This window comes from Xenia sp. Carnegie-2017, unplaced genomic scaffold (genome assembly GCF_021976095.1).
Source record: "Xenia sp. Carnegie-2017 unplaced genomic scaffold, XeniaSp_v1 HiC_scaffold_14, whole genome shotgun sequence".
NCBI classification, from domain to species: domain Eukaryota; kingdom Metazoa; phylum Cnidaria; class Anthozoa; order Malacalcyonacea; family Xeniidae; genus Xenia; species Xenia sp. Carnegie-2017.
Window position 1 is genome coordinate 1,126,604 of NW_025813447.1, and position 25,473 is coordinate 1,152,076.

General features: G+C 35.9%; 5 protein-coding genes across 10 annotated transcripts; 3 read left to right on the forward strand and 2 right to left on the reverse strand.

Moving 5' to 3' along the window:
* Nucleotides 1–69: 69 nt before the first annotated feature.
* LOC124433781 lies at nucleotides 70–11,007 on the forward strand. 5 transcript variants are annotated; one of them, XR_006944610.1, is made up of 11 exons: nucleotides 70–580; nucleotides 1,745–2,287; nucleotides 2,633–3,075; nucleotides 3,229–3,479; nucleotides 4,362–4,624; nucleotides 4,849–4,990; nucleotides 6,006–6,135; nucleotides 6,364–6,486; nucleotides 8,461–8,585; nucleotides 10,069–10,200; nucleotides 10,711–11,007. XR_006944610.1 is itself a non-coding variant. In XM_046983567.1 (9 exons), exons 2-9 carry the CDS (start codon nucleotides 1,769–1,771, stop codon nucleotides 10,115–10,117), a joined length of 1,920 nt encoding a protein of 639 aa, XP_046839523.1. In that variant the 5' UTR covers nucleotides 70–580; nucleotides 1,745–1,768; the 3' UTR covers nucleotides 10,118–10,155. The 5 variants fall into 5 exon arrangements, 2 of the variants coding, with proteins under 2 accessions (XP_046839523.1, XP_046839524.1); XR_006944611.1 differs by having other exon boundaries at nucleotides 8,498–8,585; XR_006944612.1 differs by lacking the exon at nucleotides 10,069–10,200 and having other exon boundaries at nucleotides 8,498–8,585.
* LOC124433783 (mesoderm-specific transcript homolog protein-like) lies at nucleotides 6,689–10,252 on the reverse strand. Its single transcript, XM_046983571.1, has 11 exons — nucleotides 10,033–10,252; nucleotides 9,590–9,669; nucleotides 9,371–9,448; nucleotides 9,034–9,164; nucleotides 8,809–8,882; nucleotides 8,674–8,714; nucleotides 8,531–8,598; nucleotides 8,332–8,433; nucleotides 8,162–8,238; nucleotides 7,991–8,051; nucleotides 6,689–7,484 (listed from the first exon to the last, which is right to left on the reverse strand). The coding sequence occupies exons 1-11, from the start codon at nucleotides 10,208–10,210 to the stop codon at nucleotides 7,367–7,369; spliced, it is 1,008 nt and encodes a 335-aa protein (XP_046839527.1). The 5' UTR covers nucleotides 10,211–10,252; the 3' UTR covers nucleotides 6,689–7,366.
* Nucleotides 10,603–12,563, forward strand: LOC124434144 (centrosomal protein of 41 kDa B-like). Its single transcript, XM_046984024.1, has 6 exons — nucleotides 10,603–10,641; nucleotides 10,711–10,774; nucleotides 11,015–11,202; nucleotides 11,282–11,345; nucleotides 11,474–11,624; nucleotides 12,281–12,563. Exons 1-6 carry the CDS (start codon nucleotides 10,603–10,605, stop codon nucleotides 12,561–12,563), a joined length of 789 nt encoding a protein of 262 aa, XP_046839980.1.
* A 3,971-nt stretch (nucleotides 12,564–16,534) lies between these two features.
* Nucleotides 16,535–23,635, forward strand: LOC124433782 (myotubularin-related protein 14-like). 2 transcript variants are annotated; one of them, XM_046983569.1, is made up of 19 exons: nucleotides 16,535–16,703; nucleotides 16,781–16,837; nucleotides 17,227–17,330; nucleotides 17,393–17,498; nucleotides 17,601–17,676; nucleotides 17,750–17,798; nucleotides 18,193–18,330; nucleotides 18,573–18,646; nucleotides 18,805–18,950; nucleotides 19,393–19,456; nucleotides 20,330–20,415; nucleotides 20,494–20,570; nucleotides 20,643–20,679; nucleotides 21,490–21,560; nucleotides 21,646–21,716; nucleotides 22,022–22,121; nucleotides 22,179–22,284; nucleotides 22,548–22,681; nucleotides 23,130–23,635. In XM_046983569.1, the coding sequence occupies exons 1-19, from the start codon at nucleotides 16,608–16,610 to the stop codon at nucleotides 23,302–23,304; spliced, it is 1,767 nt and encodes a 588-aa protein (XP_046839525.1). In that variant the 5' UTR covers nucleotides 16,535–16,607; the 3' UTR covers nucleotides 23,305–23,635. The 2 variants fall into 2 exon arrangements, with proteins under 2 accessions (XP_046839525.1, XP_046839526.1); XM_046983570.1 differs by having other exon boundaries at nucleotides 18,214–18,330.
* Nucleotides 23,636–23,935: 300 nt separating this feature from the next.
* Nucleotides 23,936–25,091, reverse strand: LOC124433785 (pituitary tumor-transforming gene 1 protein-interacting protein-like). Its single transcript, XM_046983572.1, has one exon. It carries the CDS (start codon nucleotides 24,769–24,771, stop codon nucleotides 24,244–24,246), a length of 528 nt encoding a protein of 175 aa, XP_046839528.1. The 5' UTR covers nucleotides 24,772–25,091; the 3' UTR covers nucleotides 23,936–24,243.
* Between the last annotated feature and the right edge of the window lie 382 nt (nucleotides 25,092–25,473).

The window sequence follows — 25,473 nt, forward strand, 5'->3', positions numbered from 1 at the left end:
GAATACGTCGTTCCCATTGGTCCAATGCTAATGTAGTACAGGCTTTATTTGCCGCCGGGAAAAGTCGTGATGTGCTGACTCTGAAATCATGACACCACAAGCGGATTAATCAGAGTGAAACATACCTTTCAACTTTATTCATCTCCTCAAAAACTGGCTGTGTGCTTGGGGAATTGGGCAAACACTATCGTTTTCTTTTTGTCATTTTCATACTGGTACGTATACTTAAACCTTTTACATAAGACCTCTTTTCTGGTGGCGCAAATCTTGCACTGTGGAAGTTGACATTGCATATCGCATGTCAAGGTTGGATTTGGCAAAATTCTTCGAATATCGGACGAGTTCCTGCGCGTATTTTCTTTGCCAGTCGCTAAACGAATCTGTTTACAATATCTTTGGTTTCCACAATCCATAATTCATTTTCCCACTTGGAATAATTACACTAAAAGTTATGAATATTCTGAAATAAACGCACTGAAATGAGTCGAAGCTTTGCCAACTGCTGTGGCCAGAATTATCCGAAGATGAAAACCATCTTGTCAAGAAATATTTCGTCGAAATAAACTTCAATACGTGTCAGGTACATTTCCTACATTTCTTTTTAGAAATCTTACGTTTTCTATGTTGTCCAAGCTCAATATTTTCCAAAAAAACTTCAGTGTAAATATAAGTCAATTTTACCCGTAACGCGGATGATCCCGTAGCAGGAATAGTTTTACATTTACTCCTTCTGTTATTTCTTTTTGTTGAGTAAACTCTGTTTGTCTTAAAAATTGCTTTGTTTAGCCGTGGTTAACTTCACAGCGCAGTTGTAAAAGCGATCTCTTTTATACAAAGGTTTCAACCATATCCTTTCCGTAGGCGTTTTGTGTCCACTTAGTACAGTTCATGACAATTTTAACGCAGAAGTGTGGGTTTTTATTTTGCAAACATTGTCGAAATATTTCATGACTGATTGCTTTCGGTTAAAAAGAAAACGTAATTCCCTTGCTGTTGTGAAATTATCTTTACTTGAAATAGAATGAGATGTTATTGCAAGGTATATTGTATAATCGGCTACTTATTTATAGTATGCATTCGTTTGCTTTATATTCCGTGCTTTAAACAACCGTTTGTGAAAGAACTTATACAAGTTTAGTTTGTATAACATATTTGAATCTCAATTCCAGGTAGTCAGGCCTCAGGCTTTTTCCAAATGCAGCCCATAAGACGAAAATATTTTGTTTTACGAGTACAAAATTTAAAAGTCTCGTTAGACTTTTAAATTTTGTGAATATATTTGTGCTTTCCTTTGTTTCATGAACTTATTTATTTTTTATGTAAACAGCAACTTTACTTGTACTTTCAATGCTATATACAAAATTTGCATAATCATGAAAGCTAATGGAATATTAAAGACGTTTAAACTACATGTAATTTATAATACCACCAGCCTTTGTTGATTCAAACACTTGACCAGAGTTTAATGGCAAAGGAACTCTGATTTATGAACCTTTTTAAACTTTTTAAGTGGTCAAATGATAAATTAGATACATAATTGATTTTGTAGACTGAACATTGGAGCTGTGAAAGGTTTTTCATGCACCCTTCTTGTCGGTTAAACTTGTTGATCATTTGATATCATAGGGTCTGTTTTAATTTCTATTTGACAATTTTTTGTGATATTCTTTCCTAGAAAACTAGCCCAAAATATCAAGATACAATGATGATACATGTCTACAATGATAGTTTTTGTACTTTTCAGGTAAATTTGTGCTGTCACCTTTCAATGGCACCGTCTTGTAAGAAGAGAAAGTTTTTCGAAGAGGAAAAAAGATGCCAACGTTACTGTACTCGATCTTATGTCAAGCAATTGCACTTTTCTATGCCTGTGGATCAAATGGGTCCCTTGTTTGGATCATTACCAACAGAAATGCTGACGTATGTCCTGTCATATCTTGATGCTCCTTCTTTAGCATGTTTTGGTGCTACTTGTAAAACATTGTATGGTTATTGTGAAGAAATGTGGAGACCTCTATGTAATAGACTCAACCTTGAACAACAACCTACCGTCCTCTGTGTTCAAAAACCTTTGAAAATTAATTCTATATACAACTATGATCGTGCGGTGGAACTTTGCATCAGTAAAAAGCGTTATAAAATATCCGCTATCAGAAATTGGTTGTTCTCAAGGTGGAGATGTGTTATATGTTATCGTACTGGTTCACAACGTATTGATATCCATGTTGATGTAACACTTTGTGAAACGTGTCATCTGATCTTTTATCGTCGTAAATGTCATGCCAAGGTGAGCTTGTGATCTTATTTTTTATTGTCATTCCGTTTATGAAACAATAAGGTATGACTGGGGCAGAGCTGTCGGGAGAGCTGTATTTGAGAAAGGCATGAAAACAAGCCAAGCTCCTTTAAAAATATTGGGTCAGTGTAAGGAGCCATTTGTAGTTTGTGTATTTTTGAAAAGTTTGCATGGCACTTTTAGTGCTTGGAAAAAAGTTTGTCCCGGACCTCGAAGTTTCCCTTGGTTGCCATCTATTCATGACTATTGGAATTAGTTCACAAGCACAACACAAGCCAATGTGCATCTTTCAGATTTTTTCTCCAAGCACTCATATTCGTATCTAATAAATTATAGGAACAATTTAGTTTAACCGAGAAGGATCTAAGGATCATTGACAGCGAATCATATGAATTCCTTGTTTCTGACCTTATCACAATTGCCCGAGCAAAGTATGGAGGCAGCCACGGTCTTAAGCAAAGACTTGATAGTCGAAAGCAGCAGAAAGAAGAGCGGGAATCTGACAAACAGTGCTCCTTGATTACCAGAGAAAATCTTGTTGTCTCTGCTCTCTGTCATCAAGGTAGTTCATATGAAGAAATCTCTGTGGTGGACTTTCGTTGCATGCCTTTTGTTGGTAGTCCACCAAGCTATCCAGGTTTGGAACAGCAGGCCGAGGATGCTGCCAAATGGTTGATCTCGTGCAAGAACAGACAGGAAACAAGGTACAAAACCCTTGTGGACGAGATAAAAGTGAGATCAGGTCGATGCAAAGGCTGCCAGGCTAGGGTGGACTTCAGGTACATAAATTATAAATTTTAATGTTTCGTTAGACTCAAATCTTATGTATTTTGTTTATAATGATCTTTTGATTTGCATTCTTATGCTGCTGCCATTATTCCATTTTTTCAATATTTTGTTATTTTAACAACCTTTACTTTGTGTTTTGCCAGGTTGGCGCCTCACAACGCTGTGTGTTTACACGTGACGTCCACAGAAGGCCAAACTAAAATGAAATCGATTTTGTCAAAGTTTAAGGAAGATATTGCACATTACAGCAAGCATGGCTTACTACATTTGGAGTCGGGTCCTTACGATATTGAAGAAAAATCAGCCCTGGAACTTATGAATAGACACGATCGCATGTGTAAACTTCAAAAAGAGTTAGATGAAAGAAAGGATTCTTGGCCAGATATACTTAAAGGTAATTATTCATTAACGGTGATTGTCATTTCATGTTAACTCGTCCACTTAGTAATTCTCGTCAGTCGGATGGTTGAATCGTTATGTGTGAGTGCCTTTTCTTATGAAAAATTTATTGAGTAAAGTTTCATGAGTTGATCTTTTATAATAGTAGACATAGTAATGCTTTGTTTACAATATTTATTCACTATAGTATAGGCAGCGACGGATTACCCATAACGTTGCCTGTGGTCTAAGATAAAGTTGTTGGACTTTGAGTCGGACATCCATTTCTCCCACTGAGTTTAGTCTCTTCATGACATTTGCGTTCCTTACGCTCTTTGCCTTTGCATTTTCCAGCTTGTTTTTGTAACTCATGGTATCAACAATAAGGGATGAAACGGGGACAATCCACTAAATCATTATTTCCGAGCATCGTGCATTTGAACAGTAGATTGTACAGCTTTTGACAGCATAAATGGTCTAAAATAAGAACATTTAACTAGTCCACAGGGGCAAAAAGAAAAAACTAGTTATATCTAGGTACAACGGGCCTCTCAAAAGCCCGGGCCTGTTGGCTTCAGCCTATTTAGCCAACAGAGTAATCCGCCCCAGAGTATAGGCATTTACTACCAAGAGCATTAACTTGATTACGTATGTCAAGAAATTGGGTGTTGGAAGTTGTGTTTTTGCGTTTTCATCAAAGCACGATCTTCGACAGTTATTATAGTGTTTGGACCTCATTTTAGAATGCGCTTTGTCGATATCAACTGTACGGTTCATTATTGCAGCGATACTGTCTAAAGAGGTTGCTCTAGCCCAAAAATGTTTGGTGCTGCATGATAAGGCAGAGGTTTAAAACATTTAATCATCTCTCTAATTCGTGAACGTTTCTCTTTTCAAGAAGACAAAAACCCCATGTTCAGCCAGCTTGCCCAGGATTACATTTACAAAGGTGTCTCCCATCTCGAGAACAAAGGTTCGAGATTTCAGTTGAGAAAAGCCATGGACGTCGCTCGAGTCATCATTACAACAGCTAATGGATGGGACGCGAGAAAGAAAGAAATGGAAAACAGTCTTGCGGAGAAAGGCGTTCCTTCACCAACAAAAATTCTGAAACTGGAGAGTCAAATGTTGATTGACGATTTCATCGACAATTCTGTTGTGGTAGGTTCTCCAAATCCTCCATTGCTCGAAAAATAAAGTTCGACTAGTAAGTTGTTTGAAAAAGCGAAGTGTAAGCGATCAGTTTAATTTATCGCTTTTGAATACATTTCAACACATTACGATCGTTGCGAAAGGGATCCTTTATTAATGACGGCAGATTTTTATGAAAAGTAACAGTCCATCTTCTCTCGCTTTTTAACCATTCTCGTTTAATTTAATTTTAGGTTCGTGGTGAACATATTCTTGCGTGTTCTGCTGCAGAAGTTGCCGAAAAAGTTTCGGTGATCGAGGGCCACGAGAAGGAACAACCTTCGTCTGTCGCTCGACGATGTGCGAGAATTTATGCTGAATGTAATCCAAAACCAGGTACAGTTTTGCGTTGCTTTCGTTGAAGAGCGATTAACTATTTAATGAGACTGCGGAGATTTTTTATACTTTACGATTCTACTTCTTGTCGTTTTTTGTAAAATTTTAATGTGTTACAACAAAACAAATCAACTTATGCCTTGCTGTGTATGTGTGACACTTTCACAAAGTTTTTTCAACAAAGGAGGAGCTTTTGATGTTGGTTGGATATACCAAACTCACACTCGTCCATCAACATGTTCTGTGGGTCGTTTATATTATGTTTTGTACCGGGGTTATCTCACCCAAGGTTTGATGGTCCTGGATACTAGGTTTATCCCCCACCATCACGTTTTATCAGGTCTTGGGTACCATGTTTACTAAACCACCATCACGTTTTATCTGGTCTTGGGTACCATGTTCATCCCACCACCATCACGTTTTATCTGGTCTTGGGTACCATATTTACTAAACCACCATCACGTTTTATCTGGTCTTGGGTACCATGTTTATCCCACCACCATCACGTTTTATCTGGTCTTGGGTACCATGTTTACTCCACCACCATCACGTTTTATCTGGTCTTGGGTACCATATTCATCCCACCACCATCACGTTTTATCTGGTCTTGGGTACCATGTTTATCCACCACCATCACGTTTTATCTGGTCTTGGGTACCATGTTTACTCCACCACCATCACGTTTTATCTGGTCTTGGGTACCATATTCATCACACCACCATCACGTTTTATCTGGTCTTGGGTACCATATTCATCCCACCACCATCACGTTTTATCTGGTCTTGGGTACCATGTTTATCCCACCACCATCACGTTTTATCTGGTCTTGGGTACCATGTTTACTCCACCACCATCACGTTTTATCTGGTCTTGGGTACCATATTCATCCCACCACCATCACGTTTTATCTGGTCTTGGGTACCATGTTTACTGAACCACTATCACGTTTTTGTGTGAGACTGCCTCAATGAGTCCCATGCCAAATGACTTACGTTATTTTCCGAACTTGTTGTAGATTTTAAACAGTTGCAATTACAAAGAAAAAAGGATTTGCTGAGGAGTCTAAGCAGTATAATGCCTATCACCTCTTACGAAGATCTCGAAAACTCTTCCTGTCTTCGCACTGCGAATGATTTTATTAATTGGTAAGTTGGTTTGTTAAGATATCAATGTTGTCTGGCTAATGAGTAATACTTGTTTATGTTTGCATGTGACTATATACACTTGTTCAAGCAAATTGTGTTTTTTTGTTTTTTTTTGTCAAACTCAGAAGATCACTTGAAAAGATTATTGGCGCTAGCAGCAACTGTAAATGGTGGATAAAATGTGAACTTTGCGATCAAAAATTTACCATGTTTTCATTAATTTTTCAGTGGCACTACGACATCTTTGTTTGGTTACAAGATGAACACGCCAAACTCCGTCGCTTCCCTTATAAAATTGAAACAAGAGATTTACATGAACCAAGGGAAACGAACAAATGCCGCGGAGACATAGTACGTAAGTTGATTGAAATAAGTTGAAATCATTCCCAATGTTGACCACTTGTATCGTATTAATATTCTCAAATTGCTTCGTTTTAAAACGGGATAAGCTTTAGAGTAGGATTAAAAATGGATTCAGGATTTATTAAGAGAAAAAAATTTGCGATTCACATACCAATGACAATGAACCATAATAACGAAATTAGTATAGCGATTTTAGCTTGATGTAATATATTTCAAACGTACATTTCAAATTAATAATGTCGATTTGTATTGATTTGTTTGCTTTGCGATAATTAATTTTTAAATTTTAAAGAAAACTACCATTATCTATTTATAAAAATTTATCTATCTACATTGTACATGTGTAAAGCAAGGCTAGATACGGACGTATGGCGTAAGTAGATTCGACGTGTAGCACCGTCAAAGATCATCGTGGTCCTAGAGTTAGTTCTATTACCTTCTAAATGTCAAAGGTAGAAGCCAAAAAGAATAAATATACAGTAGATACGCACATTTTCATATTCAAGCGTATCTTATTACATTTGTGATTACCATGATAGTAGCCAGTAAATTGTATTTTCCTACCATAGGAACACTGAGATGTGCGAGACTAACCACAGCAAGTAATTTAATTAATAAAGCTGCCAAATTCCCCCAGCGAATTGCTTTTTCTGTATATTCCTTATTCTGTGCTAAAAGCCTAACACACTTTGGTTCATCATGGAGATTGAAGACGGTCTAGTTGCTATTTGTTGGTAAAATTACGCACTATAAACATAATAGTTGATCCTGTAGGATCCCATGCAACCCATTACGCACTATAAACATAATAGTTGATCCAGTAGGATCCCCTGCAACCCACGACGAATTTTCAAGTTTTCAGCAGTTGCTAAAACGAATTTAAGAACCTATTGTACGTTAACATAAAGTTTTCTGGATCTTCGAGTTGTGGATAATGACCAATATGCGCATCCAAAACGGTTATACCATGTTGTGGAACTATTTTCCTAAAATATACATAAAACGTTGTTTTCCAAAGATATACTAGTAAAGATTACTGACCACCTGGTAAAGATAGAGCGTTTTACGAGATGTCGGTGTTCTTGTAATAGTTCAAAGATTGATAATTAGAGGGGTGGACTCATGTTCATCTATTCGTATGCCATAACCCGTAATCAATTGATTTCAACAGAAACTATAATAAATGGGAACATGCAAATACGAAATTTAGGTGCTAAAATTTAGCCACTTCCAATTATTGATGATCCACAGCCCGTCATCTGTACTACATTGAACTGCGTGTGCAACAATCAACTTCAACGCACAAAAAAACTCGGATTTGTTTTCCACGTTGTGAGCAAATCAGTATGTGCACGTGTCGCTTTTTACCGCTGACCGTTAAACTAATTTGAGCCCACACAGCTATTTGTGAAGATGACATGGAGAAAAGAGAACATGGCAAAGTGGACAGTTGGGGGTGGTGATTCGCTATTTTGTGAATTATGATACGTACTTGAATGTGGTAACAAATATGGGAGGGTTAACAGGATCTGCAGGACCATAAATGAAATGAACTAAAGAAAGCAAGTTTAAGTAGTTTTTTGAGAATAAAGTTTACTAAGGAATTAAAAACATCGATAATGTAGCAAAATAGATTGTTTTCTATTGAATAATATGTACACACTTGGTAGGAAAGTTTTCTGTAGGCTTCCGACCCATCTCTCCTTGTACACCTGTCGCTCACGAATATACCCAAGAATACTAATCAAACGTAAAATATACGCACATTAACACACAATATCACATCAAAGTAAGCTTTTGACAAGTAATGTTCTAAGAAAAATTTTTTCTTACTTTGGATGTAAAAGGTTACCATCTGCATATCTGATGCCGATAAAATGGTCGTTTAACTCCTCTTGTTGTGGTTGAGTTTTTGGACCAAATACTTCCGAAAAACTAATAAATATACAATTGTATTTCTAGGGAAAAATCCAGATAAAGTTCTTCCTTGCATTTCTAGGAAAGGAGAGAAAGTTCCAAATGTTTCCCTGACCTTTTTGCGAAAATAAATCGATTCCCTACACGAGTAACAAGAGGCCCAATCCATGGTAATAACAATAACTATGAGAAAGATGATGAAAAATTACTGAATGTTCACTTATTTTAATAACAGAACAGGTGTTCTGTGAGGCACACCTGTTGAATAGGTCTTGGAAAATAATTTTGAGGGAATAATCCTGAAATTATAGGAATTATTAACAGCCATATGATCAATTGAAGTCTTAAAATGTCTGATTGAACAACAATCAAAAGACTTCTCCCCATATCTACCTCCATTTGTTAAACAGATGCTCAAGATATCAACACCTTCCTGTGTTGATTTTTTCTTCCTTCTGTCCTCGTATCTGTGAAATATAATATTGGGAATTAAATAGGGCATCGTGAAAAACACCTCCTAAAATTTCAAATACCATTCTTTTTCAAAAAAATTATAAGTGTTACCAAAATTTGATGATTATTTTGAAACATGCATCACATCAGATACACGAAACTTGCCTTGCTAGCAGCTCTAGTGCCACAGTAAGTCCAAGGTCATGAGCAATAATGTTCACCTCTTTCACATCATTGGATTTAAGAAAGTTTTCAAACATGTCAGCTTGCAAATTAACAGTGTAGTTGATGTCTTTCTAAAACAGCATGAATTTCCTTGTTAAAAGTTCATAATAGAGATTACCAGGGCTGCCTTCAATTATTACCAAGACTGTAATAACTTAGAGACGGCAATAGTAAAATAAGAATAGAAATATAAAGCAAAGGGCTTAGAAATATAAAGCAAAGAACATTACGTCCTGAATTTATTAAGAACATTAAAATCAACACAAGAAACACTTACTGGTTTATCACTGAATCCAAAACCTGCCATATCTGCAGTTAACACACGACCAAATTTTTCACGCAAAGGTTCCCATACCTTAATGATTTAACATATATATATATTTATTTAACTTTGCAACAGCTTGCACCTATTATAGCGTTCCCTACAAATATCATGCAATATTTCTATTCCAAATGAAAATCACATAATTACCAAAAAAAACCCTAAGCTTTATACCTTATTCCAATCAAAGCTACTGGTTGGAAAACCATGTATGAGAAGAAGTATTTTGTTTTTATGTCCATAGCCTGAGACATCTATAGCAGAAGAGAAATATTTCCAAAAACCATAGACGACTAGTCTAGTTAACATTTTGCTGTCAGGCAAATATGTTCAAGTGGTTTTGGATAAGACTAGCAACAATGGTCAGCTTCTCTTGAGATTAATTTGCCTGCCAACAAAACGTAAACAAGGCATGTCATCTACATAACAAAAAAGTGTCATTGACCGTAGCGTTTATACACAAACACTGTGTTATCATTTTACTCCAAAACCATCGTCAAAGAACCATCGTATTATGATTATCATTTTACTGTCCACAATTTTATTGCGGCATGGCTTTGTTGTCAACTACGGTTTTACATAAAGGAAAACGCGACATTGCAGAAACTTGATACGACCTTTATAAAATATTTTGACAGCTTTTCCATTTACAGCGTGCAAGAAAAACTGGCCACTTTGCATCCAAAGTCGAAGATTATGTGACATATTTGGTGGTGGAAAATTTAAATATACACCAATAAAGACAGCACTTCCAACCAAAAAAATTCTTTTAAAGATAGCAAAAAGTAATGCCATTTTATGAAATTTGCTCGACGAGAAAATTAATTGTGTTTACAAACTAAGTGCCGTACCATGCTCGTCGACCACTCGAGTATATCCGGAAGTAGTCGGCATAAAACCGTAGATGAGGGGAATACCCTTACATTTTGCTTTAGTCTACTTCTAGATTCATTTAGGCTTTCATTCCTTGCGATGCCACAAAACTTTCCATTCAAACGTCTTATATATTTGCTTCTAAAAATAAATTACTTGTCTATTCGATCAAAAATCCGTTGTTCGCTGTAAAATAAAATAATCAAAGATAATTTTAAGAGATAATGCTCCAGTTAACGCGATAAGCTCAGTGTTATTTCCATGGCACAGCTTGGTAACCGCTCAAACAAAAATCTGTTGCAAATAAATTCAAAATGTCGATGACAAGGAGAGCGCCGAAGAAGAAAGATGATGTACATTTGTTTTCTACTTCTTTTCTTTATTATCAATTGTAAATTGTCGTCTTAAATTGTTTCATTTAGATATTCAGCAAGAAAGTTCCCGAAAATCCCAAATATAAACACATTAAACGCATTGTGGACACAGGTAGGTACTCTCGTACCTAAGAGTTCAAACTTGACTGTTTTTATTTGAGACCCGAAACTTATTTTTTCACGTCGACTCAAAGACCTGCATTATTGCATTTCGTAGTGTTGGATTTTATTATCATTAAAATTCTCCTTTCATTTAGCTCATGATCGTTAAATTATTTTCATAATACGAAGGCCTTCATAATTGCCGTTTAATTATAGATGTTAAATCATAACGCTACTTTTACAATTTAAGGTTCTAGCATCACAAAACATATGGAAAAATGGGAAGAAATAAAGAAAAGTATGGGAATGAATTTCAAATCCGACATTTCTGCTATCTGCTACATTTTATTTTTCTTCCTTCGTCGACGCATTTTAGATTACAAGTACAAGAAAGATGAAATCTTCAAACGAATGAAAGTCAATACGTTTGCACAATTGGTGCGCTCTTTTACCACAATGGTTCAATTAAGTCTGGTTGTACTCTAACAATGTCAAAAGAGTGGTTTTTCTATCTTAGGTGCTTCAAGTTGCTGATGTAATTTACATGGAAAATGAGAGAGATGATCTTTCGACTTGTGGAGGTATAGAGTAAAAATTATACCCTAATTTATATAAAAAATGCTATAATATGTATTTGGTTTTTTAAATCTTGATAATTTCTTAAGGATTTTTGATGAACTTGCTATATCACTTGCTTATTGCTTTTCAGGGAAGTTGAATAAAAATCAAGATGATAGCGAGACGGTTGCTGATGAGGAAAAAATGAATAACAATGTACCACCTCTGAACTTACCTCCTGACGAGACAGCAAGACAGAAAAGTTGTAGCGGTATGGATACTGGACGTTCGACATTGCAAGAGTAAGCAATTCATACTTTTTTTACGTGACTGAAATATGTACCTACTGAAGGAAAGTTTAATATCCAAGCTACTTCTGCAGCCCAAATTTATCCCCTTTACAACCACTCCATCAGCCATTGTTCTCAATCCAACTATCATTACCAAATATTTAGACCAGATGATCAAGTCGACTGTACATGCTCATGTTATTTTTTTCAATAATTTATAACTAAGCAAGGTAGTCGCTTTCAGAGTCGTACAAGGAGATCCATTTGATTGGTACAAACTCATTTGTTGGTTGAGTAGACTGCGCAAGTATTCAGTCATACGTTGTTGGTATATTGTTTGTCTTCTTTGGATTGTGTCAACAAATGCATTTTCCGACTCGTTACCTTAATGACTACTATCGGCTTGGCGTGCTCCCATCAGGCGTCAAAGCAAATTAAAGTAGCCCATACATAGACATTACACCTTTAACTATAAGAAAATCGCTCACAAGTTGATCTTCGTTAACAAAACCACAAGTGGTTATTTAGACTATAGCTTATCATAGTTTTTTAAAGAACTTTCTTTTCCATGAAGTCAAGTCTCATTTTATGTTTGATGCACGAGTCAAACAACCCTATCCTTGTATTCGTAGTTTGAAAAATATAATTGGGGATTAATTTTTCAACAGCTTGATTCGTGGTGTAGGTGAAGTAGATCTAAAAGATCAAGAGGAACAAAATCATGATAATCACGTGGATCAACTCACGTCTCGCTCGACCCAGTCCACTATTTTGGCTCCTGACGTCAAATCTTTACCGTATTTGTTGTTGGATGTGCGGAAATCGGACGAATTTGAACAATGTCATATAATTGGAGGTGAAAATGAGTTTAACCTAGATAAGAGATCATTAACAATGTCAAGCAACGAATGGCATTTTTACATGTTTGTAGATGTAGATCGTCCAGTTTAGTAGAGACCAGAGAAGGACCAGGTTAGTGTTGATGTTGACTGACGTTTCGACAACCTTAGCGATAGTTAACATTAGTCAACATCAACACCGACAGTCCTTCTCAGGATTCTACTAACCTGGACGATCTACATCTACAAACATGTAGCGATACTCCCGGGTTGAACCATTTACTTTATTGAATGGTATTTTCTTGTTTTTTTAGCAATCAATTACGATCGCGCAAATTTATCGAAAACAATGAGTTGGTGTTCTCAAGAACTTTCTATTTTTGTATCCTTTGCCAGTTTGCTGTTGTTTTTTTTTGCAATTTCATTCTGTACTTTAAAATGTTTTTGGCACTATGAGTTTCTGAACGCGAGATTAGAAAAATCAACAAGGAAAAATTATCATTTGCTACGACGAAGACGAACGGTATGCGCCAGCAGTGGCCACGACACTGGTACAGCGGGGTTTTGATAACATATTTATGCTATCAGGAGGTAAGGCGAAACATCCTAAGTCCATCCAGATCTATCAAGGTTTGTATCGACCTCTTGTTTATTAAGGTATGAAAGTTATATACAAGCGGTTTTGTGAGGGTTTTATTACTGGTAAACTACCACAGTCCTGTATGCTATCACCGCAATCAGCAAGACGTGCTGGAAAAAAAGGACCGCTGACATATCTAGCGCCCGACGGCTCACATTGGGAGTTTTTCTCAAGAACTCGTATCCTATATAAAACTGATTTTGAATGATGCAAGTTTTGGCAATATTTTAGTTTGAAGTGGAGAAAAAATCGACTCATTTTTAATAACTAAGATGTCCTTGTCGATTACGTTGAGTTGAAACACGTTGTTAAGTTGTAAGCGCTATGTCAGTTTACAGTGCTTAGTCTTAAAGATGGATTTCAAAATAGCAAATACCATGGTGAATTGTGATAATAACAATGTAATATGTTTGTAAATGATGATCGTCCAGGTTAATAAAGTCCTGAGAAGGACTGTTTTTGTTGTTGTTGACTGACGTTTCGACAACCTTAGCGGTAGTCATCTTCAGAGTCAAATGAGGAGTAAACGTCAGGTTAGCCGTATTTGTTGTCTGGTTCTTACGTCATTGTATTGTGTGTACATACATTTCCTGTACACACAATACAATGACGTAAGAACCAGACAACAAATACGGCTAACCTGACGTTTACTCCTCATTTGACTCTGAAGATGACTACCGCTAAGGTTGTCGAAACGTCAGTCAAAAACAACAAAAACAGTCCTTCTCAGGACTTTATTAACCTGGACGATCATCATTTACAAACATATAACGATACTCCCGGGTTCAAACCATTTACTTTATAACAATGTAATAGTTCTTAAAAGAACTGTTTTAACCAGAACACTAACCCAACAATTCAAAGGAACCGTTATTTACAGCTAGAATAACGGTTATTTTCTAGCTGTAAATAACGGTTCCTTTGAATTGTTTGGTTAGTGTTTTGGTTAAAACAGTTCTTTTAAGAACTATTACATTGTTATTATCACCATTCACCATGGTATTTGCTATTTTGAAATCCATCTTTAAGTTTGTCACCACGACAAAATCTCTGTTTCATTATTTAAGTGTTTAGTCTGTGTAACCTTCTTCAACTGTTTATTTTCCCTGACAAAAAAATACGTAGACTTAGAACTAATACAAGAACGACTCAATGAAGAATTATTGAAGCAAGAAAACAACAGTAAGTTATATAACTTTGATATCTGCCGCTAGAAAATGTGTTTTTGTTGGATGTTGGATTATACAACCATGCTTGGAGTGGGGGGGAGGGGTTGGTGTGATGGCTTTCAAGTTTGTGGAGGGGAGGGTGTTTGGACTGATAGCTTTTAAGTCTTGCATTGGAGGGTAATGTGCTATGGCTTTCAAGTTTGTGGGGGGAGGGTGGTTGGACTGATAGCTTGCAGTGGAGGGTAATGTGTTATGGCTTGATGAGATGATTGGAAAAGATATTGTTGTTCCTCAAAAATAATTGATTGGCGAGTGTCTCTTGTAGGATAGGAAATTTAATATACAACAACAGGTGAAGCTCAAAAATAAGTATATTGTTGTTGGTTTTGCTATCGAGAATAACAGAACATTCGAACTGGGCAATCCATGTGAAAAATGGGCCTTTCCAACTTTATGTTATGAGCATAGTCTGTTGTAACTGCAATTAAAGTAAATGGTTTGAACCCGGGAGTATCGTTCCATGTTTGTAGTTTTTAATCGTTCAGGTTAGTTGTGTTAGTATTGATGGTGACTGTCGTTTCAGTCTACTTATAGTGACTCTGAACATGACTACAGCTAAGGTTGTCAAAACGTCAGTCAACATCAACACTTACAGTCCTTCTCAGGACTCTGCTAACCCGGACGATCCATACATCGACAAACATGTAACTGCAATCATGAGAAAGGACCTCAGATCATACTGATCTGCTGGAAAGAATCATTGATGCATTTCATAAAGATAGAAGAAGAAAAAAGGATCAACGTGTAAAGAACAGATTGCTTACAGAGTTTTGTATCCAAACATCTTAAAAGGAAGTCGGCCAGAAGGGCATAATGTGACCGAAAGGCACGGTGTTGTTGGAAACAATTTACAATCATTTAAGATGATGGAAGTCTAGAGGAGATTGCCGAAGAGAACAGATTTAAGACCTCAAGTCAACGTCGCACAAAATAGTACAATATATTGGTGTTACAGCAACCATGCAGAGCAACATCGCAAAGACTCGTAAATGCAAATGGATAACTGTCGGTTTCCTTGTAGCAACTAAACGGTTTGTTAAGCAGAAACAACGTCAGTAACGTCTTAGTCGGGCCAAGGGATGAAAGAACTGGACAATTTTCGGATTGAGAGCGTTTATTTTTTAGACTAGAATAAGTTCACCCTTTCATTACAAAACCAAAGGTTTGAAGTTTGGAGATAATTATGTTCGAGCACATCAACCATATTCAAGTCATCACTAAAGTATCCGCCATCAGCCAAAATCCATTGGAAGCGTATTGTATCTTCTGCTGGTGTTCAGTTAGTCTTAACTGCCTCATGAAGGCAAAGGTTAATGCTCTAGTGTATGAGGATTTAATCCTTTCAACAGTAGACTAGCTCCTTGCCGTCATTTCTTTTCCAGTAAGATTTATAACCAGCTCATAGTGCTAAAACGACAATGCGTTTGTTGATTATTGGTCTACTCATCATGTTTCAATTCTTCCTGAACCTTTGAGCAGTTATAAACAAAACGGTAAAATAGTGCGTTTCAAAAAATATTCATGCTTGAGTTTAATACAGCAGTAAGGGGATAATTGGGATGTAATCTTCAATCAGATTGTTTTTAATTTCTATGTTGCTATTCGATTTCTAGGCAACAAATTTTTCTCGTTTTTGAGCCGCTCTTGAATTTCACTGCTATGTTGACGTGTACGCATTTGAAGTAATGGATGGAACTTCTGCTTTTTTTAACAGGTCGAATGAGCTCTAGGGTTTCCAGTAGTCGTTCATCTGTGGCCAGTAATCGCAGTCGTTTATCAACTAGTTCAACGACATCCAGCAAAAAGCCTTGGAAATAGATAGTGATGATAGCTCAATTTATAATCGAAAGTGAAATTTCTATTGTGTTTAATTATATCCTTAGGGGTCGCAGTTTTTTCTCGACAATTTGCCATCAGGTAACGCTTCAATTGACTTAAAGTCATTATTTGAATGCTGTGCATGTGTGGCGAAAATCAATTGTGGCGATGATTTTGCCCATGTGCATCGTGTGCAAGTTTTTTTACATTATTGTAAATATACACTTACTTTGTCAAATTTCATGGTTAAACTTTTTCATGTGCCAAAATTGCAAAAGAAAGTAAAATATAAAGGAATTTATACGATAGACTATACCGAGGTATTTTTTTTGCGGTGAAATCGGAAACACGTCATCGAAAGTTTATTGAAGAATGTTATAAATAGTTGCTTCCTCGACGGAGATAGTCTAGTCGCATTTTCCGCTCGTGCAGTTTGGTCTTGGTTGCTTCTTGTTTCGAACATTATGCGATGAACCTAGAAGAGGACATTGTGCAGAAAGATCTTAGCGATCTTCTCTTGCATTTCTCCAAGCAGACGTATTCCGCGAGCAGCTCCGACGAAAAAGTTTGTTGTGGTTTCATTGCTTCAACAACTCTGACAGGAAATAGTTTGACAATTGTTGTTTCTTTGATTCCTCCTAGGCTGCTAGAATATTAGATCGATGTGTTGATCTGTTCATGAAAGATTACGAGATTTCCGTGAGTAAACGCGTAGTTGACACGTTGTCCTTAGCAGTCATTTTTATTAGACAACAAATTTCACCGTGAATGTTGTAGATTTTCAATCGTTTTATTATCGTTTCAAGTATTTCTATGAATTTCCTGAAGCAATTAGTGTAATTTCTTGTAATCCGTTTTTTATGTGGAGTTATGGTGAATTTTTAACAGGAATGGAGTGAATGAACTAGCTAATGTTGAACTATGTATTGAAAACAAGTTAACTGTACACCTGTCGTCATGTTTACAGAGTGCTAATATATGTTTGAAAATACCTCAAACATTAATAAGTTCTTCATCAATGCTTTTGATAGAGTAGGGAAAAGTGAATATTCATCTTATTTGATTGGCACTTATTGATTGTATATAAGGTTTTGATGAATGATAATGGAGAATTGTGTGGTCACTATCCACAGAAAATCATAATCATTGAGTCAGAAATATGTCATGAAGATTCTTCTTCTTCAAGAAAAAGGTACAAGCATTAATATAAGTTCAAATTCTTCTACTATGTTGATCGTGTCTTTTCTCTCATAGCGAGAAAATGAATAATGTGAGCCAACTAAGACCTCTTAGTGTCAGAGCTCGACTAGCAAGATGTCGATCTCGATTTGTAGTTCCTGTGATATCCTTTGATGGAAAGGTATGCAATGTTATTTTTATAATAATGCCTCTCTCACCACTTATGCTTATCTCTTGATCTGATCATTTCTTGATTAAGTTATCAATATTTATCCTCATCTAGAACATTTGCCGTTCAGCAACAATATCGAGTTTAGCTGAAATATATGGACGTTCAGGATTAAATTTTTTATTTTCCTGTATGTATTGTGGTAATGCACAGTGATGTATTGTTCTAGTTCTAGTTCATTTATGTTTGGTTTTTTTTCATAGCACCAATATTACCTGAAGATGATGATACAGCTGCTCTTGAAGAAGAAAGGTTGGTACATAGTGTGAATTTTTAAGGTTTTTGCCCTACAGTATGTATCAATATTACATCTCCTAAGCAAGTTGCTGACCCCTCTTAAAACATTTTGATCAGCCCGTTCGGCTTTTGCCCAATCAAATAGTTCACAATGTTATGCATAGTTTTTCCACGCGTCACACTCTCTTGAGTGATTATTCAAATGCCCTTAGAAACCGAAAATTTTCTTTGTTTGGTATTGTTTTATGATTTGTGAATTCCTCACTGGATCACTTCCACTTGGAAAAAAATTAATGATGCACCCCTTCTAAAATATGAAAATCTATTTATGGGTAATGCAGTGTTATGTTGCCATCTTGAATATGATTACTATAATTCTTGTGGGCTTTCAAACAATTGAAAAAATCAGATGCTTTTTCCTTGACATTAGCGAATGGGATTTGCTACACAGATCTCGAATTCAGGACATTCAACTTCTTAAAACGTTGCGTGTAAAGTATATTTTTGACTTGATGCTTGAAAACAAGAAGGTGAAATATGGCATGAGGTAAGATTGTCTCTTTTTGTAACAATTTGTATTTAGCATGTGTTGAGTTATAACTTAACTCAAAGAAAGTTGTTAATCACTACCTGAAAATTTTAAAAATCCAACCTTTGAAGACTGTTGGTCGCACTGTTATCATAACTTCCATTTTATTATTTGAATTCTGTACTTTTCTTCTACAACTTTGATCTTCTTTGCCTGTTAATTCATCACTTCGTTTAAAAAAAAGTCATTTGTTTTTCTAGAGTAACATCATCAGAAAAAGTTGATAAGGAAAACCGTTATGAAGACTTTTGCCTTTGTTGCATACCTTACCCAGGTGTGATATACATGTCTTTATTGAAACAGGTTTAAGAAACAGGTTGTTCCGTTCAGATGCAACCCTGAATTCCTATTACGCGAATGATTCAATTCAAATGAAATTTCATCTAATGAAAATCTTGTTCACTCGAATCTTTTAAACTACAAATTTTGTAGGTTGTGAATTCTTCAAGGTGTTAAAAACGAAAGATTATATCTCTGAGCAAGCGCATTTTGATTGGGATCAAGATTACGTTGACGCGGATTTAAATCTACCGCGTGAGATTGAATCACTTGTAGATTGCGAATGGGAGCAGTATCAGGTAAGCCGTTGGATGGACCAATCTCCTGAATCATAATCCATCACATTGATCAGGAGCTGTTTGCAGTTTATCGGTAAATCTCAAATCTCATTAGTCATGTGATTAACGAGTACTCGGTACCAGTATTACTAGTGAGCGCGGTATTGGCGTCAATTATTGACCTTGCATCATTCAACGCTTCTACACCATTTAAATATTCTTCGGAAAAACGTTCATCTTGAACTCAAAATATAACTATTTGAAAATTGTATCGTTTTTGTTTCCTTGAATAACAAGTTCAAGAATGAGCTTTTCTTCCTCTGAGTATATTTTTTTATGTCATAGATTATGTGATATTAATAACTTAAGACTGTACCTAACAAAATGGTGTTAATATCGTTTAGTATTATTAATATTTTTTGCGCATTTAATTAGCCTTGAATTGATTTATTTTGTGCTCTAGAGATGGGACCTCGCGACTTTGACTCAAAACTATTTTCTCCTTCTAATAAAAACGATATTAGAGAGTAAGTTGGTGATAAATTCATCTAAATTATTGTCGTTTATTTTCAATTACTTTCGAGTGAATGTTCAAAGCAGGTTTCTTAAAGATGATGCATGAATGCTGCACCTCCAAATTAAATCACTTGAATACAACCACCATGTACTATCACCACCACTTGTGAAACATTTAAATCACTTGAACAGAACCATGTACTATCACCACCACTTGTGAAACATTTAGACCTTCTTGAAAAGAACCATGTACTATCACCACCACTTGTGAACCATTTAGACCTTCTTGAAAAGAACCATGTACTATCACCACCACTTGTGAACCATTTAAATCACTTGAAAAGAACCATGTACTATCACCACCACTTGTGAACCATGTACTATCACCACCACTTGTGAACCATTTAGACCTTCTTGAAAAGAACCATGTACTATCACCACCACTTGTGAAACATTTAAATCACTTGAAAAGAACCATGTACTATCACCACCACTTGTGAACCATTTAGACCTTCTTGAAAAGAACCATGTACTATCACCACCACTTGTGAACCATTTAGACCTTCTTGAAAAGAACCATGTACTATCACCACCACTTGTGAACCATTTAGACCTTCTTGAAAAGAACCATGTACTATCACCACCACTTGTGAACCATTTAGACCTTCCTGAAAAGAACCATGTACTATCACCACCACTTGTGAACCATTTAAATCACTTGAAAAGAACCATGTACTATCACCACCACTTGTGAACCATTTAGACCTTCTTGAAAAGAACCATGTACTATCACCACCACTTGTGAACCATTTACACCTTCCTGAAAAGAACTATCTACGTGTGCAGTTGAAATAGTTTTCAATACGTATTTTAAACAACTTTAGACAACGATGGCATTTTAGTTCATTGTATTTCTGGATGGGATAGGACGCCTTTATTCATTGCATTATTGAGATTGTCCCTTTGGGCGGTAAGTTTGAATAACTCTAAGATCATTTGTCGTGCATCGTCTTCGTTGGTCTGTATAAATTTGTCCTCTTTGTTTTAGGATGGTGTAATCCACAAGTCTTTAAATGCGTTAGAGATTTTGTACTTGACGATTGCTTACGATTGGCTTTTGTTCGGGTTTGTGTTTTCTTAAATAATAAAAATATTTATTAGTGGAGAAAATGACGAGAAACATTTCATTGTATTTAGTCATGATTTGAGCGACAGGATGCAAAGGGATGAAGAGGTACTTATTGAAGTATCTTGTTGTTGTAAAAGTATTGCCAATCAATACACCTGCAATTTTGCATAAGCTTTTAAACAGTAGCGTTTCTAGTTGTTGGGTTTACCATTTAGAACAACAAATATTTTGCCATTGTCCATTATTGTTTACGATATGTTGGTGCTGTGATGTATCTTTGGTTTCTTGTTAAACTGAAAGTAATGTCACATTTCGTAAAAAGTTGCTGTAAATTTATAAATATCCTTTAAAGTTCCCTGACAACTTTTGAATGAAATACCTATGCGGAATTTTATGCCAAAAACAATTTATAGCGACAGAAACTCTGTCTGGTTCATGTGACATAGCTATAAGCAAATATTCTTAATAATATTACGTAATGCAATGTGGATTTTCAAATCGAACATCACAAAACTTGAACGAAGAGAGATATGGCTTAACTGTTTTAAAAAGTCCACTGTCATTTTAAGTATTCCCTTCAATGGAAGAATAATCAAACTAACAGAACTTTAGTTTTACTGGCAACAGAAATCTGTGTCATACCTATCTATGTCTAGATTCAACTGTCAAAAGTTTAAAAAAGGATTTGAACTGTTCAGTACTCCAGTAAATGCCCTACTTTGTTTCAAAGTATTCTTAATGACAAATTCATAAAAAGATTCATGTTTTTAACCGAAATCAAATGATCTCAAATCGTAAACATCATCTTCTGAATTTAATAGCCGGTAAAGCTGTTATTTTGTTCATATATTGACACCTCTTTATTTTAAATTATCCTTCAATAACTATGTTTAACGAGTCCATTTTCAATTTCAGGTGTTCTTTTTCTGTTTTCATTTTCTACACTACATCACGGACGACCTATATTCATACGCTAAATTCGAAAGGTAAAATTTCATCTTTTTTACCTTGCTCCCCTTTCGCTAATCAAAAATGTATTGACATTTTAAATTTTCTTCTCTCGTTTTGTAGGTTTTCCAATGAATGTGAAATGTTCAGTTCGCGAAAAGAAAGCGAAAGATTTGACACTGCATCATCTACTGGTCAGCGTTCATATTCTACTACGTACTCGAGTTTTAACGAAATTTAAACTAACATATTCTTCATGTGAAAGTTACGTAATGGCCGTCATTTTGGTTAATTTTTTTATTTACAATGAAAATGTCATTGAACATATTTACACACCGTTTATATTATTCTCCGCGATAGTTAACAGGTGGAATTTTTTTATAAAAGCCATCAAAATACAATTCACCCAGTGAGTTCATCTTTGCAATCAACAGTCAATGCTAATCTTTAACCATGTGATGAAATACTGTATGAGATTTTGGCTTATTTCTTCGTGTAGATTACGCTAACGGCGATTGCAATAGCGAGGCGCGTATCTCTCCTGATGAAGATGAACACGTTTGTGTTGTTAACGAGAATTTTGATGAAACTAGTTCAAGGTATTTTACTGTGTCTTCTTCAGTCAAAGTTCTTCCTTACACTCCGTTCTTTTATAGCTCAGATACCTTAACAGCTTGTCATAATCCAGACGTGGAGTCTCATCATCAAAATGGTTCAACACCATTGCCTGTTCCAACTGGTAATAATTCTTTAAGAAATAATGTAAGTGTTTCGTTGTGTTAGCTAATAAGTGCATTGAATTTCTTGTTTAATGAAAATCATGCAGTCATCTAAAACAAGAATAAGTGCAGATGTTTTGAACTGAAACACAGATTCCTCCTACATTAGTCTCGTGTTGAGTCTGCATTTGTTTGCAGAAGAAAGTAAATAGTTCAACATTATGTATCGCGAGACGTGAACCTAGTAATGAAATGCACGTCGTGATGATTTTTCTGAGACATTTTTTCATTCCCGCTTGTCTTTAGGTGCAGCGTTCGAACTCCTTAAATGCGGGCAGCTGGCAGATTGTTTCTGACTCGGGAAGTTGCTGCAGTACAAATGGTAGTTATGGCGGTCCTTCGAATGTCGATAAACATGACCATACTAGCAGTCTCAGTTCGTAAGTTACTAAAATTTTTAAGTGTTTTCTATATTTTACTTGTTTTTACTCCATAATTATGGTTCTCCTCCACAAATGTAAACCAAGGCTTTTTTTGATGAGATTAATATTACCATACGTTTTTTAAAGAACAGAAATATGCTGCGGTTTGTATTCGTGCATGACCAGCTAGTGCTAAACTAAATACCCTTTACGTCAACATTATTCAATTTACATGTTTGTGGATGTATGGATGTCCAAGTTATTAGAGTCATGAGAAGGAATGTTGTTGATGTTGACTACCGCTAGGGTTGTCGAATCGTCAATCAACATCAACATCAACACCAACAGTCCTTCTCAGGACTTAACTAACCTGGACCATCTACATCTAGAAACATGTAACGATACTTCCGGGCTAAAACCATTTACTTTATTATTCATTTTACTCGCGTATTCTCTGTTGTTTTAGTTGTGAAGAAGTGAACGAGGAGTCAATAAGGAAGACGAAGCTCGAATGTGTTCGTGGCATGTTTCTTAAACTCTACGACGACGTTTTTCGTGACAGCCAGAACCCAAATAACGCTACCTTAACGAAGATATTTAATCACGTCACAGATAAGTTTAAAACCCCTTGGGGAAGGTGACGTCATGGATCAAATGTAACCCGACCCCCTCCTGGCCTAGTGCGATTTTATCACGTGACTCAATGCGACCGACATGCAACATCTACGCTTAGGTTCTCCATCTTTGCGTTTGTGCATATCCTCACAATTTTTGCCGCATCCTTCGTGAATGAAACACGCTCAAAAATGATGTAGTTTTTAACACAAAGAAGAAACAAGAAAACGATTAAAACTTAGTTCTTAAATAACTTATTATTTGACTGGAATCAACTGAAAAGCTATAGTACTCGAAATTTCTTATATTTAAAACCAACTTTTTATACATATATAAATAAAGTTATCTGCACGAAAAGGACAATTCTGTTTTATGCGAGTAATTTTACACATTTTGAAGATTTTAACATGCTGTACAAAATCAAACTGTTGATTATAGGAAGTTTCCGCTATCGAACTCTTGCTATTTGACCCGTGTTCTCGTTTACTGTTTTATTAAAAAATTGCTTAACTATTCAAGCGACAAATGTGTCGGTGACAATCATCAGAATGGTTAAAGATAAAATTTTAACCAGGTCGAAATGCTTCAAACAAAATTGAAAGCCAATGCCCCCTGCAGATGAAGGAAGTTATGGAAAAGAAAATGATGTTACCAAAACACGTTTTCTGATTCTTAATTCATTCTATTTCTACATAAATATCTGTGTTAGTTTCAATGCGGCAAAATTCCCATTTAACAAACAAACGAAAACAAGAATTGTTCCATGAATTTCATACAATTTTGGCTTGGTTCAAATGTTGTGTCGTCACGCTCCAATGAAATCATCGCTTTTCTTCCTGTCGATACATTCTTGTTGCCGTGTGCGCAAAATGAAAATGTAAATTTCCCTGTTTGTATTTAAATATACGATAATATTTTACATCATAAGGTATGTCCGAACAAAAATGAATGAGATTTTATTAGTTTCAGGGTTCCAATCTCTGATACCTAGAATCGCCGCTTGGTTGTTTCAAACCGTATTTCAAACGCATTTCTTCGTTTCTGGCTTGCCTCTCCGCTTTACGGCTGTCTTGTAAATGGCGACGTTCATTTCTTTCCTTCCTCAGTTTCTTGTCTTCCTTGTCAAACATCCCTTGCTTCTTCTTTCCACAACACTTTCGACAGCAACAACAATAGATGGTACAGCCAATAATCAAAAGGAGCCCACCAACGACACAAGGAATTATAATGATCAAAAGATTGCCAGAAACGTAGCACTGTTTGTAGTAAGCTTTCGATGAAGGACAGTCTTTCTGACTGCTGCCTTTCTTCGGATCGTACACCGCGCATTTGCGAGTTGTTGAGCACCAAAAACAGTTGTCTTTTAAGCCGACACATTCACTACAAGAGGAATTGCTCTTTTCAGGGCAACTTGCTTCCGCTGTGCCGAAACTATCCAAGGCAAATATGAGCATCACGAAGACGAAAATACTCCCAAAATGACTAGGATTCATGGTCACTGAGTACTCGATCAATTGTTTTGATGGTTGTGGATCAATAGCCGTTAATGTCGTTAAAGACAGTTATCTTTCAGCTTGTTAAGTCTGACAGTTGTTCGCACTATGATATGTGATCTTCTCCAAATCGATTAGTCGAACTGTGTACGTCAATCACTTTGCTTTCAGTTTCAGCGTTTTTTCGTGTCTTCTTGAAATTAGAAATATGAATATTTTCGATACAGAATTCTACATGGAGTTCATGCAATCAGTTACTAAAAAACAAAACGATGTATATCTTTGTTTCGAGCGAAAGTATTGTTGATAAACGCGACGTAAATTTAAATTTTAAATTAATCGAGGTGCGAAAGCTATCTATGACGTCATAACTGAATTTAAGCCTCAATGAAGATGCTTTTATTTAAATAATTAAATGTGTTCTTCATACATAATTGGAGGGCTTCTTCAATTACAGTAAAATAAAGGCCCCAACAATTTATATTGATTGTTCCAAATTGTTCACACTTCCATTTCTTCCATTTTTTCAAATATTTCTTGTCAGTACACATTCTATCTTGGGTAGTGTTTACACTGACTTCACTTGCCGAGCTCGTCTTCAATATCCATATGATTTACACGAACAGTTCTTGAATAAAGAAACTTGGAACTTGAAACCATCAATGCTTGAAACTTTCAACACTGGTTACAATATATGTGCGT